Source organism: Anser brachyrhynchus (assembly GCF_964034855.1).
Source record: "Anser brachyrhynchus genome assembly, chromosome: 4".
Taxonomy (NCBI): domain Eukaryota; kingdom Metazoa; phylum Chordata; class Aves; order Anseriformes; family Anatidae; genus Anser; species Anser brachyrhynchus.
The window spans coordinates 55635967-55654945 of NC_137698.1; the positions used below are offsets into that span (position 1 = coordinate 55635967).

Consider the following 18979-nt stretch of genomic DNA (forward strand, 5'->3'; position numbering starts at 1 on the left):
CTCCCTTCCTGAACTTCTAAAATCAGCCAGATAAACATTTCTGTCCTCCTAAGTCATATCCTCAAAGGAGCACCTCTCAAGGACAGTCACTTGTGATTCCGTATGCAGCTGCCACATTAAAATGGATATTCTTAATAACCTGCATTTTGACTTTACATGTCACAACTACCACCATGACAGACTTGCAGGAAGCATTTGGCCACAAAAATTTGTGTTAAGAACCACAACAGCTTCAAGTTTCTCAGTGATTGTGGTATTTCCTTATTTTCGCTTCTAGACACCAGACTAAAATACTTCAGCCACTGTAAACTAAAAGAGTAGCAATTAAGATGAAGTAAACAAATTATAAGGTTAAGTACTTACAATAAATAAATAGTAAATCATTACTTACCATAATGAGAGCTGAGGGAGACGCTGCTAAACTGATTTACCTATATGTCCCTAATACATTTCATTAAGGTTTGGTCCAATCCACTGCCAAGGCCACAGAGCAAACTGAGATCTGAACTTGTACCACAGTAGTGTGTAACAAAGAGCTTCACCAACCTTGTAATTTCTGGTTTTCTTTCTCCATTCTGAGAAGCAGTATCTGCTGAATAATGGCTTTCTTCCACAACTCACGAAGCTCACGGGGTGTCCGTTTCCTTTCTTCCTTCACAGGACCAAAGGGGCCATCTTCACACACTGGTTCCAAAGGGGATCTGGGTGGAAGTTCCCCCAGTTCAGAGTAATCTTTGAAAAAGAGAAGCTGTTGTGAACTACTTAGACTTCATGAACAGGTGAACAAAAGGACACATTTTCAACGATTACATATATAACTATATATCGGTATACATATTTATATATATACATACTTAGAAACATACACACACAGAGGATGCAGCAATACCAAGCAAGATTTTCCAGATGACAATTTCAAACAGATTTACATTGTTTTTTTCTGAATAAGAATCATATGGGCCAAAGCCTGGACATTAATTTTTTTTTTTAACTGCGTGTCATATGCCAACATCATCACTTACTAATTACAGCTTTACAAGACAGAAATAAAAGGGAAAAGGCAAGTCTGAAAACCTGCAGATATACAACCTATAGCTGAAAACAGGTATGATTCAAATAGCATATAAAATCAAATATAGCACCCACTTAATTTAAAAAATAATCTCTAAACTCTGTTTGACAAAGAAAACACACACCCTTAGCTACACACACACAACACCAACTAAGGCCATACAATGGGATAAATTACCTGTTCTTAAAGTAAACATTCAGAAAGGGAGATAAACACTTAAGACACCTTTGTTCTTACTTCTAATTTTTAACCACATCACAACCTTCTGCACTTTTGCTTTTGGCTTCAATCAGCCTACCACAAAATGCATCTTTTTGACAGGAACACAAGGTGATCCTAAAAAGACTGATATCACTACAAAAGAAAGAGATCCTTAAATGTATCTCATACAAATTGAGAAATCTTTTCTTCTTAGGGAAAGGGTAAACAACATTGTTTTTAATCAAGTCCTCAATGTAAGAAGCCTAAGTTCTTACACTTTGCTTTCTTAATACCTGATGTAGTATCACTTAGTTCTATTATTGTTTTATACAACTTTTCTGAAGGCTCAGTAGTCTTTGATATATTTAGAAGAAAAATTACTTAATTTACCACCTTTAAAATGAATGATCAAACAAAACCACCCCTCTCTTTCTACTGAACTCCAAATGGAAATTCATCACAACAGCGCTTCTCCCTTATCCAAACAGAATGGCTGAGGAACATCTCCCTGAGGAGAAGCTGACCAATTACACACGCAAGAAAATGCTTTAAAATCAGTGTAACTAGAACTATTCCCCACTCTCCTGACAAAGACAAGTACATCTGTGCATGTTCCTGGAAAAGCAGCATTCCTGAAACAATCATTCTGCATGGTAGCTCGGTGGTCCATTTCTTTATCACTGGCTAGCATAGTGATAAGTATTTCAAACCAAACACACACACACACACACACAAATTATCACATCTCTACAAACTTACAAAACAGAAGGGCTTTTATCCCTTTAAATTCTGCTCAGAAAGCTACCGTATGTTGACTCACACGGTTCATATGCTGCTATTCTTTTCTTGTTTGTTTGAAGGCACTCACACAACTGAACCTGACGGCTAAATATGAATGGAAATGTTCACAGCTGTTGGCTTCTGGTTTTCTACGCTTTGCCACTGTCTGTTTTTTCCTCTTGAAGAGTTGGAGAGCAATAGGGTGGGTCCAAATACCACCTGTTTCCTTATACAACATTTATTTGTGTTACCACACAAGTACTAAATTCAAGTACTAAAATACATATAAAAATAAATTCAACCTCTTTGGCTAGTAGGCACAATTTAAACATATATCCAAAGTCTGAGTTTATAGAAGTGTGGATACGAAGACTTTGGGCATCTACAGCATTTCATAGAACAATAAGCTTCATGGGATGGTGAACTAAGCAAAGGACAAATATTTGACTCTTTAAATGCAACCACCATGTGTCACAAAGAAGTAGGAAACACTGACACGTATGCATTCTGAAATACATCTGATTATTATCAACACAATAAAAAAATTATACCCGATCCTTTAAAACAAACTGGGAAACATTCATTTCACTTTTTCTTTACAAGTAAATGAAAAGATGTCCCTAGGCAAAGACTTACAACTGTAAAAGAGCTTGAGAATTAAAAGAAAATTATTTTGACTTGTTACTTTTGTGATGGTATAGCATGTACATCAATGTTCTGTACGTTTTTATGTAGAATGACTGCAATGAGTAGGTTTCATCCCTTTTCAATGTATATTAAATATTATAAGAGAAAGGCTCTTAATGATAATACTAGCAGAACTGGCTTCGTTGCCATTAATAAATAGGGAACTTGGAGGAAAAAAAAACAACAACTTTCCATCTTTAAGTAGTCTTTCATTTTCTTTAAGACAGCACTGCATGCAAATAGCAACATTGCCTTAAGAAAAAGGAATTCCCCCAAATGGTCAACAAGCATTAGTGTAAAAAGTAAAAGTGATATAGATAGGAACATCCTTATCCACTACACTCTGTCTGTAATCTATTCACTTGGTACATTCTCAGAACATCCAGTAAGATGCACGTACATCTTCTTGGGGGGAACAAATCTCTTCCCACCCTACTCATCCTCTCAGTGGTTTATGGATCACAGTGTCAGGTATGTATTCTGGTTTTATATGTGTGTATGTACACATGTAATGTGTTAGAAATTATCAAACTATCTACAGAGACAGCTTATGGATAACCGCTTAAGGAAAAAACAAGAACAAAAAAACAGGCTGTGAAAACACATGCAAAGAAATGAATTAAATACATCCACACATTGTTTTCCTAAAGCAAGAATGACCCTAACATTCTCCTGTTAACGTATACCTTCTACTTCCTCAGTGCAAATTTTGTGGATTGTTCTCCAAGGACCAACTTAATAAAAGATCACCTTCAGATTTATTGGAGATGTCACTCAGTTCTAGTCCTCCAGTGATCAGCCCTACTGTAGCAACACATGTAACCACCGCAGAGCATTAACTACTGGGGAGCATGGTCCTGCTTCCATTTAAGTTGAAAAATTCTCGTCTGTTACCAACTAACCTTTAGTGAAGACACTAAAAGAAATATAGCTCACAGAAGTTAAGGCTATAAAAGAAAAAAAGAACAAAGAAATTATAAAATTCTACAAGCTGAAAAATTATTATTATCAACCCTACCTCCAATTCCTCTGTGGAAGAGTCCTAGGTTTGGTTTTGCCTTCCAACTGGCAGCTCCTTTTCTAACTTTTCTTTCTTTCTTCTTATCACTTGTGGACATTTAACAGAAAGTCTGAAGTCCACTCTGATAAAGCGCAACACATTCACAACCTGCCTTCCCTCCCATCACCATCCTGGCATGTGCCAGGATGTATAGAAACCAAAATGAACCAGTTTAACTGCTCAGGTGGCTTGTTAAGTTTGCAGAGTTGCGTCAGCTGTTTGGCTGGCAAAGGCAGGGAGGTGGAATGGCCAGGTAAGCCCTCAAAGCAAAGTATAAAATAATGCACGTTTGGTAAGTCAACACTAATCCACATCCATGAACATACAACAGAGCCATTGGCAGATGTGCCATCCAGCTTTCACATACAGAAGAGATCAGAGAAGAAATACTGTAACAAGAAACGGAATATTTCATTGTTATGCACAAATGATCTGGAGGACAGCAGAGAAAGCAAAGACAAGCAGTAGAGCAACTGAACCGAACGTAACCAGGAGCGCACGTTCCACTGAATCAAACTGCCATGTGTTAAAACCCAAGTCACTGCAGCTTTCAAAACTTGCATTAGATTAGTAGGTGCATTTAAGGACACTAAGTGTGTCAGCACACACAGAAAGACTGCTTCCCTGTTCAACTGCCAACCTTGTTGGCTCTTGCAGACCCCTAGTCCGCGTTTGGCCTGTACTTCTTTCAAATATATTGCACCCCTCACTGCAGCTCCATATAAAATTCTGCCTCCATACATGCTACTTCTACAGGCCTACCATACTTCAGCAATTCAGGTTCAGGACTGGGCAAGTTGACTTGATAACTATTATTATATCTTATCAACATAGAAGTTATTTTCCACAGGAAGTCCATATTGCTTTCCTGCACCATGTACCTCTTCAAGTCTGTGGGTACAAACTGAGTATTCCTTGAGAAAGCGTGTACTTCACTGGGAAAGCCACAAACAGCCCTGTGCTGGTAAGAACTTGCTGTAAGGTAAAGAGCTACAGGTAAAACTGCTCCTGGAAATGTACAAATGAACTAGTGCATCCATACTTACATCACAAGTACTGCTCTGATGCTCCCACCTCTCACAACACCCAAGAAAGAACGAGCTGTATATAGTAAGAACGAGCTGTATATAATAAGAATGGACTGAGAAGGCATTTGTACAGCAAATCCATTTATTTGTACCTGACTCTTTGGCTTTGCGTAGCAGTGCTTCAGTCCTAAGATGCAGAGTAGCCCTACACTCCAAAAGGATCCACACATGTATTGCACAAAACTATCATTAAAACATCCCAACAGCGAATTATCAGAATACTGCCTTAAGCCTTATTTTTTATGAAAGTTAATTTGTAATTGACTAACTTTAATTGATCAATAGTTTCTTATTCAACCAATCTCAGTACCAAACGAGGCTTTGCAAAAACAAGAAAAAAACCGAAACCCACTACGAGAAACCACACAGTCAAAAACAATAGAAGTGACAAACCCACCTAAAAGCCTAAATTTTCAAAACATTCTTTCACAAGCGCTTAGCCTAACCAACTTCAACTATCAAAAACAAGACTACAAGATTCATCTTTGAATAGAAGCTGCAACCCTTCATGTAGAAAATGGTTTTATTTTAGTGTTTGTTTTTGGTTTTACATGAAGCTAAGAGAGAGGAGGTTCAAATATGAAGCGCTACTGCCATTTTACACGTTACTATCTAAATGTGCTGTTTACCAGCCACATCCTCTCTCCAGGGTTAATAAGTCAGGCAAGATACCTCACTGAAAACATGCATGGAAGAATCCCAGCTAAGCATTTCATTTTTTGCACCAGACTATTTTAGTTTGCTGCATTTTAAGCATCACAAATTTCAGCTCACCAAACAAATGAGAGAATCTTCATAATCGCTTAAGTAGCATGACCAGATGCCTTGTGTTACCGGAAAACTTTAGATTTGGAATCACAAGCAGCAGCAAGTTCTTCTAGTCTCACATACAACTTCAGGCAATGACTGAACAAGTTGTTGAAAACTTGTGTATTTCAGTACAATTGGTTAAAATCAGCTCTGAGAGATAGAGTTTGATTTTTCAGTTACAGCTAAGAGCTTCTTCAAAAGTAATCACTACCTTCAAAACTCACCCCATTTATTAATATTATTAAACGCTGAAAAATGAATGCCTTGATATTCCAGTGGGCACAGAAGTCATTGCACATGATTTGTGGTACTGCTGATAGCCCAGCTCCTATTCTACAAATCAAGATTATCAGCATATGTACATTCTGAAAGGGACATAACTGAGGGATCAATTCTAATAAGCAGGATTTATTACAGCATTTACAAAATTTGTTGTTAGTTAATAATCATTTCTTTGCTAAAAAAACACTTCAACAGCTTTGGAGAACACACTGCAAATAATTTACACTATGTAAAAATTCTAAGTACTTTATAGAATGCTAAAATGAGATTTTACAGTATTTGCAATATTACTACAAAATGATTTAAAAAATACTTTTGCGTAAATAATGTATAAATAACACCTCACCACAAGCAAATAAACGAATGGACAGGTGCTAACTACAACTTGTTTTAATAACAGTTCTTTGCATCCAAATTTTTATAGGAAGATTCTCTTCAGCACTTATGATTTAACAGCCTGCTACTTCTATCTACCAGAGACTGAAACCCAAATCCTTTTAATGAATGAATTAAGATGTGGGTTGTTTCTTTTTCCTGTATGGAGATGCTTGTCCTTTCTGAAAGGATATCTTTCTGCAAGTCAAGTTTTCAAATACTACATAGTTGTTCTGGCTAAAGCCCCTTCCCCCCCCCCCCCCCATGCACTGCTAAACACTACACAACATTTCATTCCTCCAAATTACTGTTTCTTTCAACATGCAACTCCATCCCAATGCCCAACTTAAAACAGATCACCCATTCCCCAACCTAAAACTGACAGAGCTGTTATAAAAATCTTGCTAGCTACCTCCCACAGGAAGAAAGCTCACTGCAAGAGCCATTACTTTCCCACCGTTTATTTTAGAAAACAATTCACGCACCCTTTAAATCTAGCATTTGGCTCTACTCTGCTGGGAGCCTCTGACAGTCTGCAAAACAGTTTTCCCGCTATGACCAATTCTGAATAGTCATTATGCAAAAACCATAGTGAAAAAAGTCCACTGCACAAAGATTTATAGATATTGAGCTCAAGTACATAAATATAGTGCTGTGCTACAGTGCAAGCTGAAGTTTCATGATCACTCTGCACTGGTTGAAGCGCGTACTGCCCCTGAGAAGGGCAAGAGAACCCAACCTCTGCTTCTAGGCACGTGCCCCTGCCACCCTCCGTGTGCTTGCCCTAATCCTTGTGTAATACCGTCAATGACCTTAGAAAATTGATCCCACAGAAAACTATTCACCTTTGAGTGAAGCCCATACTTTGGCTGATTTAAATGATGCCAAGCTGTTCCCTTCATCATTTTTCCCATAAGGATACTGTCCTTCTATGACAAGATGACCTGCCAAGTAGATGATGGAAAGGCTATGGATGTGGTTTACCTGGATTTTAGTAAAGCTTTTGGCACGGTTTCCCACAGTTTTCTCCTGGAGAAGCTGGCTGCTCATGGCTTGGACAGGTGTATGATTGCTGGGTGTAGAACTGGCTGGATGGCTGGGCTCATAGAGTCCCAGAGAGCAGAGTTCAACCCAGCTGGTGCCCGGTCCCCAGTGGCACTCCCCAGGGCTCAGTACCGGGGTCCGTTTCATTTAGTATTTTTATCGACGTTTTGGACAGGCTGGGCCCATGGGCCATGTCCAGTTGTGTGACGTTCAACAGGGCCAAGTGCCAGGTCCTGCACGTGGGTCACAGCAACCCCATGCGGTGGTACGGGCCTGGGCATGAGTGGCTGGGAAGCTGTCGGACAGAAAAGGACCTGGGGGTGCTGGTCAGCAGGCAGCCAAACAAGAGCCAGCACTGGGCCCGTGGGTCAGCAAGGCCAATGGCATTCTGGCCTGCATCAGAAAAAACATGGCCAGTAGGACTGGGGAAGGGACTGACCCCTTGTGCAATCCCTTCCCTAGTGGGGAAGGGACATGGGGAAGGAACCCTTCCCTCAGGCGGAAGGTACCAAGGGCCATGGTTTATTGATGGGATGCAGTAGGTCAGGTTGACGGTTGGACCCTCTGTTAGAGGGTCTCCACATAAGCATGAAAACCTGGGTGCAAGCAGGGTGAGGAGCTAAAAATCAAAGAACTGAAGAAACACTTTTATAATTTAAAATGTTTAGGATAACGAGTGTGAGAGCCAGAATGAATTTTATGCATTCATTTACAGAAAACTGGCCCAAAAAAAATGTAGAAAAAGATTAATGAACACCTCCTTTCAAAAGAAATACAGCACTGCATCAGATTATAGCATAATTGATTTTGTTAATGACCTGTGCTCCTCCTCTTCAATCTCCTCACTTCATAAGATACAGCACTCATTCTACCCGCATAAATAAAAAAAATAAAGAGAAATATCACAGCAAAAGGTACTGAGCTCGTATCCAGCTGGCAGAGAGAAACGCTGCCCCCCAGTGCTCCACACCACCCACAGCAGCACAGCTACTCCTTGCTCCTTACCTGTCCAGCCTGGTCTGGCCTCTGTTCAGGAGCTTTCCCTAAATCACACTGTTTTGGAAGCACTGAAGAAAAATTGTATTCACAAGAAACATTACTGTTCTGAAACTGTATTTTAGATCCTTTTCCAAGTACAAGTGGCTGGTTGAATAATTTTGCCATGTGTCAATTCTAACAAATAGAAAAAAATGAAAGCAAACCATATCGTTTAGATCTACAAACCCTTCTGACGCTGACAAAAGGAGTATAAGAGGAGTTCTGGGGCACGGCAAGGGGCAAACAGCTGGAGAAGAGAGGTTGCACTGTAGCTTGCTATGTTAGAACTAACACATTTCAATCCTGAAAACTTTCTGCAACCAGCTGGAAAGCAGTAACAATCTCTACAGGTCATTTTGCCTATGCAGAAAATCCTTTCAAGATCCCTAAAAACCGGAAGCCAGCTGCCTCTTCAGGCTCACCAGAGACTGAGTTGCTGGCAGGAGGCTGTGACAGGCTGTTCTGTCAGGCAAACTGCGTGATGTGCCTCCTATGTGCTTCATCATAAAACACTACAGTCCCTTCAACTTCAGTGCTGCCTTGGGAGGGCGGCACGGGAACAGGACCCAGCTGTGAGCTCAGCCCCAAGATTATATTTGTTCCTTGCACTTCACTTACACACAGACCCGTGTGAAAATAGCAGCACCCACTAGCAGGAGGTGGCTAGAGGAAGGGCATGCACATGGGTGTTGCTCCTCCAACACCCAGAAGTAATGGTTTCCCGTACCCAAGGCTTTCTGTTGTCTCAGAGTGCTCACTTTTTCTGAATGGGGCTGGGTTGAGTCCAGTCATCAGGCAAGGCAGCAATCACAACTGGCAAGCAAAAAGGCATTTTAACATTTCTAGTATATATGGTTGGTTGTCACTCTACCGATTTAGGACTGCTTTTCATTCTACTCCCAAACTAGTAAGAAATGAAAAGTTTCCTTCAAGCATAAGGCAAGTGGTACATTTAAATAATGGGGCCTGGAAAACAATGTGCTCTCCACCTTCTCATACACAATGCAGCTATCAAGGCACAGCTAGCAAACATTCCTCTCTAGCTGAGCTACAGGAAACAAAAGTTTAGCTCATAGAGCACTGAAACTACTAACGAACACCTCCTAAAGAAGTAAAGGGTTCGGAAGTGCAAGACAGCAGAACTTGGTGCAGTCTGCTTCATGTTGGAAGTCAGGACGCTAGACATCCCTTAAACTCAGTACCTCATAAGATTAAGCTCAAAAATTCTACATAAGCTATTTATCAGTTATTTGATCTTTATTGTTCTTAAGTTATTTTTAGTAAACACACCTTCCTACCACACAGAGTGGCAATGGACAGGATGCAACTTGAGGTTCAGCTCCCCACTTGTCTATACAAATGGGCTCACACGTGTATAAAGCTTAAAGTTGTCTCTATTCCTTGTCACATTTTACATGTATACTTACTGATTAAAATCCGAATACTTTACAGCAACAGAGCAGTCTCATTTAGTTGGCAGTGCCTGCCCACGCTTAGTCAACACAGCATGCAGTTCAGGCACGCTGGTAGATTTAATGCTTGACACAAAGTTTAGTAAAGCAGTCTGTGCTAAGCCTGTAAAATTTTATCACCTCTGACTCAGAAATCTAAGATTATTGGTTGGCTGGCTGACTTTAAAAAATAACTAAATCCTAGCCCTTCTTTCCTTACTGCTCTCCTGTTCAGTACCCTGGAGTGGCGTGTGGGATACTGCATTTGACCAGAGAAACTGGTTAATGGAATCACCGTTTATAGCAGGAAACACATGAATGTTGTCTCGCTTTCCTCTGCCTGATTACTTTTGTAATGCAACAAAAAAATGGTATCTTTAAAATCTTCCTCCTCCATCCATTTTGGTTGAAACTGATCTTTTGGTCATACATCAGCTGTTTGTATAGAGACTTTTTCCAAAGGAGAACAGTCTAAAATGAGCAAGGAAGCCTTAAAAATAAAATCAACTACAGGTAACTCTTGTCAAACTGACCGACCCTGCTGCATGTGTAGCTTCTCCTTAAGCAAAGATGAAAGAAAAAGGAACAAGGTGATGAACGATAGCTAGTTACAGTTTCTCTGGAACTACAGAGATTACTGAGTTAACTGCGGTAGTGAGTTCCAATGTAAGATTGCTTGTACAGAGTTCTCTTAAAGGCTACAGATTTGATCATGACTAAGCATTCTTTACTGCCAAAAACACTCCAAAAAAATCCAAATACTTGTTAAAAAAATGAGTTTTCTCCCTCTGTTCATAAACTGAGTATGTACATTGGAACAAACCCAGAAAAAGACAACAATAGTAAGGAAAAAGGCCAGTTATTTTAAATTGTTCCTCCTATTAATAGCACTTCCTGTTTTCCTTTTTGGCCACACATTTTTTCTCCAACTGTTCTGCTTATCCAGCTGTAGATTGTTAAGATCGTATCTTGCGGCTATTATGTCTCATAGGAAAGGTCTGAACAGGCAATTTTGTTTATTTGTTTTTCCTATTTAATATGGGAAGGTTTTGTGGCTTTGAAAAACTAGTAAGACTACTTTCAGTCACAAAAAAAACGCATCAAATTCACAAAAATAGTAGCTTTGCTGAGGTTGAACATCCCCTTCATGTACCTCGAAGCGCAGGAGACCACTTCACATGTTATGTATACATAGACATGCTCCTGACGTCACTTAGCTTTGAAGAGGCATTTGAGAGGCATCTATGCCTCTATACAGTTTACCCCATATTAAGTCCTATTACATTCCAAGCAATTCATTAATGACAAATGTTTTTGTTATGTGCAGTGTCCAGTTAGCCAAGGTCTCTTTTTAAGATGCAATAAAAACGTTTCAATGACTGTTAACCTGAGAGCTTTCCCAGTCATTTCAAACATTAAGATTACTACTTTTTACTATATTTACTACAGCGTATTGTTCTCTATGGTTCCTTGGGACTCTTATACTATGACCTTGAAGTCAGAAGGTAGAAATTGCAGAGCTCAAGCTGTGAAACTCAAATCTCAGTGAGCCAGAGACCATTATCTGGAGACACAAGGTTCTCTGAGGCATTTTTGGTCCCAGTGTGTGGTGTATTGTCTAACTCACATAAGGTGAGATACATGAAATGATGCACTTGCACAGTCATTTGCAGTGTTTTTTTTTCCCTAGTCTGTGGTTCTTTAGCTCTACAGAAATTCAAGGAAGAAATAAGATAACAGGGGATAATCATGGTTAAAGTGGTAAAGAATTACAGACTGAAGCAGCATACATGAGGTCAAATTCAGGATGGTATGAAGTACACAATACAGTACTCAACTGAGGTCATGAAAGAAATTAAATTCCTTCTGCTAGGGCTGGATTTTTCTGGTCCTTAGTTCCATGCTCTAGCATGGAAAGATGAAATAGAAGCATCGTGTTTTCATCAGAGCAATACTTGGTGATGCATTTTTTTCCCCCAGAATTCATTAGAACAGTGTATCTAGAAAATCATTTCTTCTCTGATTAGTTAATTTTATACTATCAGAACTATGTTACATATAGAGCTGAAAAATAAAAACTCCAAAAGCTGATGAGCTTTACGTGACCAAAACTTAAGTGGGAAATCACACATACAGTACAGACAAAGCACTGGGCAAATATTCCCACTCAGAAGACAAAACAGTCCACACTTCACAGATTATAGCCGCTAACAACATTCATGGAAGCAAATAAACCAAGACTTACCATCATAGCGACTGGGAGAATCACACGCTTTCTGAGGGGTCGCCACTCGCAGGAATATCTGTTGTCTCCATGAATGCCGGCGAGTCCTTACAGGGCTGTCAGCACCAACAGCCTGCTGGCTGTGTTTGGATTCATAGTCACTAAAATCGCAGAACACAGAATGGCTTGTGAGGAGGTTACCCAAATTCGCCAGGAACAGTGATGCAGTGTTCAGTGAATAAAACAAGAACCATCAGCTAAGGCGTACAGTGTGCTGTGCACATGCTGTGTCAAGCCATAAGTGGCAGGTGGGTGAAACTTGCTCAGTAGCAGCATGCTTTTACAAGGCTGCAAACACCACTCAGGTTCACCATAAGGGGCTGGCAGCACTGTGCAATCTGCTTTCAGAAGTTTTATTTAGTTTTCAGCTTTCTTTGTGGCAGTGCATGAAACACAACGACTTAAAGATACTTACACATACACCATAGTGTATCTTTACTGTTCTGCAACCATCTATACCATCACTACCATACCATCCACAATATCTAGCAGCTATTTGTAGGAGATAAGAGTTCTGTTGATGCCTTTTATCAGCAAACATCAAGGAGTTTTATAAACCTTAATTAAAATTCCAGCCTTCTGAGAACCAGGTATGTAGCATACTCCTTTACAACACAGACTTGGAACCTTTGTGTTCCCAAGTCACCATCTGAAATAAGCAAGTTGTGAACAGAATCCAGGAACCTTAGATGTTGCACCTTTGATGAAATCCACAAACTACACACAGAGGTTTTTATTCAGAATATTAAACGAAGTAACGAACAGTGATGATGTCTTCCTATTAAAAATCCCACTAATTAATTTAACTCATTACATTTTTAAATAAGTCATTGTTTTACTCCAACCATTGGCTAAGTGATTACATCAGTCTTTGTTCAAGCTGAGAGTGATAGATGAGCTTCAACAGCTCTGGCAACTGGGAATAGTATTTCACAGGCTGTCCTCTCCTTCCACCTCAAGGACACTGACATTGCTTAGGACGAACCACATATATTCTCCTAACTGAAAACAGCAAATACAGTCGTTTGGCAGGAATAATCGCAGAAGTGGACGGATGGAAGTTGCACGACCATCACAAAATCAAAATGGATAAGCTCTGCAAACTTTTTAAGAGAGGAGTCTGGAATAGCTCCACCTTTTTGACAGCAATCACATGCAGAATACATGCAAGTGAATTGTTGCACAAGTCAGATTTTGCAAGTGCAAGAAGCATTTGAAGTATTTCAAACTAAGAAATCTTTGGATAATAACACAGTTTTACCTCCAGACTCAAAAAGAGAACCCTACCTTGTTGCGCTCCTAAAGTCAGAGGTGTTATTTTCATCTACAGGAGCCAGAAATTTTAAGAAATTTGGCACAGAAGAAGAAGAATGAAGCTTTTTCCTTAAGGCAGTACGGTAGGAGATGCTGAGAGTGCAGTTGGGAAAAGTATAGTTTAGAACAAGGAAGTATAAATCCACAGAATAAAAACACATACTGCTAAGTTTTAAACAAAAAGCAGCTAAATCCTGAAGGCATGAATACCAAAGAAACCAAAGTCAAAGTTAAAACCACTAACAAAGTGATACTTTGAAATACATGTTTCTTTGGGAAAACTAAAATGTTCCAATATAAATAAATATACGTTGGGTAAATTTGTTATTCTTTAACATAGCACAAGATTTTCAGTGCACGTTTCAAGTAAATTCATATAACCTAATAGGAACTGATGCCAACTTTACAACTGAAAATTTACTTAAATATCAGTTGCAATGATTGACCAAGTTTACAGGAAAAGATTAGAAAAAGCTGGCACTGATAAACATTGTACCAGCAAATGAAAAAAAAGACTTTGGCAAAGAGCATTTCATAAAGCTTTAATAGGGTTTTATTCAGACAAGCTTGGAACTTTTAAGCTAAAAGCTGAGCTTTCTGACATCATTTAGGATTGATTTATCCTAAATAAAGCTTCAGGATGCAACAGACAGGAGCACTAATCAAATTTCATCAACAGTCTTCTGGACAACATCATACCTAGCTCTGCTCTTTAGTTTAAAATAACCAGCTCCTAACACACTCAGAAGGTAGTTAATAGAGGAAGCAAGAACAACTCAGTTAATGAAAAGTTTCCGTATGGAATGAAAACATAGAAAGTTACTTGGCCGATGAGACTAGAAGACCTTTCCTCATAAGAGTACACAAAAACATGTGAATAGGATAATTTACTCCTGACAAACTAAATTTTATTAAGAAAAGCTTCTGATAAACCTTAATGTTACATTTGGATGGCATTTAGCTCTGCCTCCTGAAGATGTGAACAGGGATGGCGGGCATAACCTGGGAACACCAGAAGTATAAAGTGAAACAGTTCTTTAGTATCTGGTACTAAGCATGAGGAAGATTCTGCTGTAGCACAGTGTACCCTGTAAACACGTTTCGCTTACAACTGCACAGTAAATCAATTACAATTATGTGGTAATTTCACTTAGAGGATTACAATCAACCCAGGCAGTCTTTCTGATTTCAATTCATTAATCTATTTGATATCCCTATCCATTTCAGTTCTCAGTCTTGTTTAGAGTTTCACTACAGTACACCCTTAAACAGCAGGGAAAGGGAAGTAGAAGGTGCTACTGCAGAATATATCACCAAATCTACCGTGGAAGAACCTACTTTTGAGAATTTGACCTTCAGGATTCAAATAAAGGGGCATTAGTGTGGTGTTCAGGCCTGGATAAGTGTTGTTAAAACACACAGTAAATAGGACATTGCAGACTCATGTTTCTTCCCCTGAGCAATACCATACCTCTGCGGTGAAGCTAAATGAAGAGGGACGCTACCAAGTGCTCAGCAGATGCAACTGAAGGGACTGGTGAAATAAGGTTGTGGGCTGAGTATTTTCTCAGGATCAAAAGAACCAGCACCTTGGGGAAACAGGAAGCTTTCACACAAGAAAACAGAAAAGGAACAACAAACAGCAATAAAATGTGCTTGCCAATGGTCAGTGATGCTGACCATGCTTTCAAGGACATTCAGCCTCGTTAGCCTTTGGAGCTAAAAGAAGTTTAACTTGAAGGAGTTTCACAGTTAAGATTTTTAAGGAGTTACTCATTTCAGGTTCTCAGGAAATGAGAGGCTTACGTCAATACTCACTATGCACGTTTTTGTTTTAAGAAATAGGGCACAGAGAAGTATCGTTTGATATTGCTGAGCATAACAAAGATAAATTAACCAACACAAATACAAGTTCCTTTTTTCCGTTTTTTTTTTTTTTTTTGGCTGTCCACAGTCCAGCTACTTCTTGCCTATTTTGGTTAACTTAGTATATTTCCTTTTAAATGTCAGGCACAGAAGGATATTAATATGTTTCTGTGTTAACCACGAACAAAGCAGAACAGAACTGAATGATTCAGGAGAGGCAGAGCGAGCTAGATTACAGGTTCTTGGCAACTTATCACTGGCACAATTTTAAGTAGTGCTGCTGTCTGCTGCATAACAAGAAGCTGCTTTGGAGCAACTGTCTCCAAAGAATGTCATGCATCTGAACATTTTATTCATTAAAAGAAAAAGTTACACAACTATCAGCACTACATTCAGTAGTGGAGCAGTTGAGTTCCCCCTCCCATAAAAATCTACCACCTTTAGTCTCTATGAAGTTATTTTAATTATTTGCACTACAGAGCTTTACATTTATAGCATGGCAAAACAAACCCTACCCCAAACTAGGTACAGGTGCCGTCTCACCTCTTTTGTGCAAAATGCCCACTTTGTTCTCCACTTGAATTATGCCTTAGATATTTAAAAAAGTTGGGTGAAGAGGCTGAGGGATTAAGACGAGCTAGAGTAGGAGAACGTGCAAGTTGACCAGAAGAACTTTTAGATTCGCCGACAGATGTGTTCATACCGTATAGTGGGATTCCAACCAGAGGAATGGAGTTGAGGTAGCAGAAAGAACAAAACACAGTAAGAGGGAGGAAATGGGAAGGGGGGAGCTAAAAAATAAATAAAAGTGAAATCTCTTCTCTAATCTCTGAAAGTAACCTGTACTTGTAACAAATACAAATCAGCCATTTCATACGTTTTTCACAGTTAATGTAGTAACTGCAAGAGGCTGAACGTTTTAACCCAATCAACAAAGTCTGAAACACACATTTAGAATCTTCAGTGAGGCATTTCAGTGCATGATATATTCAAACTCCTAAAGTATGTTAATAACAACCCTGTTTCTTCTCCCTCATATTGCTTCCCCTTGGTTTCTACGATAAAGACAGGCATACAATCAAGAGACTTCATGGATAAGAAGTGAAGTGTTAAATGAGAAGTGAAGTGTAAAATGTTTTGAAGTTCTGGATCCATTCACACTTGGAAAACAACAATCAGGGTAAGCTATTCAAAAAATGCTCACAAAACATACATGACTTGTTCAAAGTATTGTGTTCTTCTATGACCTGTTCTGTATGTTTCCTATGAAAGGTACACAAGAGTGATTTCTTTTTTGTTGTGTGAAGGAGCAGACAGACTTAGGCCTTAGTAAAAATTACATAGTCAAATAGCAATAACCAAGCAAATTAAAAATATACTTAACTTTTAACTGTATTCCTATATTAAGATAGGAACTGACTGAACAAGCAGCAACAAGCGTCACGGCAACTTTCATGAAGGTAACAGACCAACAGCAGAAGTTCTAAACTGCATTACAAACACATTCCAGTATTTAAGAATTAAAAAGGTTCAAAAAGGGGACAAAAAGGCAACCTGGGTTATGTTTCCTTTTAAATGCTGTAATTTTTCTTTTCCCTGTCATCACCTATTTCAGGCACGTTCTTTTATTGCCCTGCCTCCTGCAGGGAAAAATAAGTTGGAACATATACAGATTTCCTACTGTCTAACTTGTGTAAACGAGCAGTTTTGGCAGTGAAATGAAAGTCTACAGACAGAAGTGTTTCCACAGTAATTGGAAAAAGCCAGATAGAGGGAGGAAAGAAAGCTGCCATAACATTCAGAGACTTTGAAAATGCTGAGGCAGGATTACAAAGGAAGACAGCTTGAAGAATACTGGCATTAAGGCAGTCAGTAGCTTGCTTTTGCAAGTAAAATTTACATAGGCTCACTGAAACGCTGCACAGGAGCCTCACCTCTATCACAATTACGTCAGTTTTGTGTGTTACTTTAAAATCACACATGAATTCACCAAACAGTAAGGTTTTCAGCATCAGAAATGCTACATAATTTTTCTCTACAAATAGAAAATGTAGATATAGCATTTATTTGCACTGCTTGCAGATCAAGGCCACAAAAATTACTGAATATTGCTTGCAAAAATATAATCTAATGCCTTAGGAGAGCTCCTACTTAGCTTTGTGACAAAGTGTGGAACTACATGTCTCATATTTCATCTCCCCTGAAGCTCACAGGGACTAAAATTGTGGAGCACACGGGACAGAAGTATTTTTAAACAGGTTACCTACAAACCTCCGAAGAGTGACACACTGCTGTGACATTTCTTATCCACTAAGAAGACACACCAGGTATGCAATCATCATCCCCAAATATGTCTTCAACAAATGAAAGCACAGCCTGCTTTTAGTAAGTCTTACTTTCTCATGTGAGGAGTCTCTGTGCTCACTGAGTGATACCTCATAAGTTTCCTCTGGGGAACAGATGGCGATACTTCAACGGGTACCAGAGACTCCTGGCTTTCTGATGGTAAATGACTCAGTGTGTTTGCTCGCCTTCGAAAGCCTTGCTGAGGTAACGTAACAGACTGGTCAATTGGGTAACTATCTGGGTCGCTGGAGAGATCACCCACTGATCCACTGGTCTTGACAGCATTTTCTGCTGGAAGTGTAGGAAGTCTGTCTCTCTCCTTTTCACACAACGGTGGTTCCTAGCAGAGCAAAATATAAGGTTACTGACATGTGGTTTTACCATCAGTTTTGGGGATTGCAGTTCCATGTCATTATTCAGCCCCCACAGAGATCTGCTTCAGACTTGCACATTTTTATCATGATATCTCAAAGAAAGAATCACTGATATTCAGTGGTTTTTGTTCTTAACCACTTGGGTCATCAAATCACAGTCTCCATTCTACAGAGGAAAAAAAAATTTTGAGAGTGATTGCATTTTACAGTATATTGAACACAACACAGAACCAAGGGGAAATGAACAGATGGGTCAGGTTTGGGTAACAGTGACAGCAATGAAAAAGGCAGCATTTCAGAGTACTGTTTATTTAGCACCCCATTTTACAATGTAAGATTCCTTTTTTCTATTTTAAGACTCACACAAAGGACTTTAATCCTATGACTAAATGCCTGTTTCAGCCCCAAATCACATATTTTTCTTCACTTCCCACCTCTTGTGTTTTTTGCAAAGTTAGCCATTCCTTCAGAATCGCAACCACGGAGAGAAAACTCTCCATTACCTGCATTCAGGAGCCCACAGTAGGTGACAAGGCACTGGAGCAGAATCGATAGCTGTATCCAAGTCTGCAGAGAGCTAAGCTACATCCAAGGAAGATGACTGGCTTTCTTCTGTGTTGTTTATATTACTTTGTTCATACTAAAAACTTTCTAACCATGCAAAGTGGGAAATTACTCCACTTCTTGGTTTAGTTTTATACTTCTTATGTATGCAGTCCCGCATTCATGGTATGTACTTGCAGGGCTGAAGCTAACCAGATTAGGGTCAGCAGCATGGTAATTATCAAATTTGTTTTGCTGTACATTGTTGCTGGATTCAGATGATGTTAGGTAATATTTTAGTTCACATCTATGGATTCACATGATAAGACACAGATACAACATATGTGTTTGTATATAGTACGAC

The 18979-nt window shown here is 39.2% G+C and overlaps 1 protein-coding gene across 12 annotated transcripts in view; it reads right to left on the reverse strand.

Annotated features, from left to right (window-relative positions):
- Positions 1-18979, reverse strand: part of TBC1D1 (TBC1 domain family member 1) — a 113744-nt gene that overhangs the window by 25096 nt on the left and 69669 nt on the right. For 6 of the 12 annotated variants that reach the window (XM_080588751.1, XM_080588757.1, XM_080588755.1 and 3 more), the window contains 5 exons: positions 17749-18038; positions 15896-16024; positions 13460-13579; positions 12134-12273; positions 547-732 (listed from right to left, as the gene is read on the reverse strand). In XM_080588751.1, coding sequence (XP_080444877.1) covers positions 547-732; positions 12134-12273; positions 13460-13579; positions 15896-16024; positions 17749-18038 — 865 coding nt within the window. Of the gene's footprint in view, positions 1-546; positions 733-3758; positions 5263-12133; positions 12274-13459; positions 13580-15895; positions 16025-17748; positions 18039-18979 lie in introns of those variants that run through there. The other 6 variants (XM_080588756.1, XM_080588761.1, XM_080588759.1 and 3 more) reach the window with 4 other exon arrangements.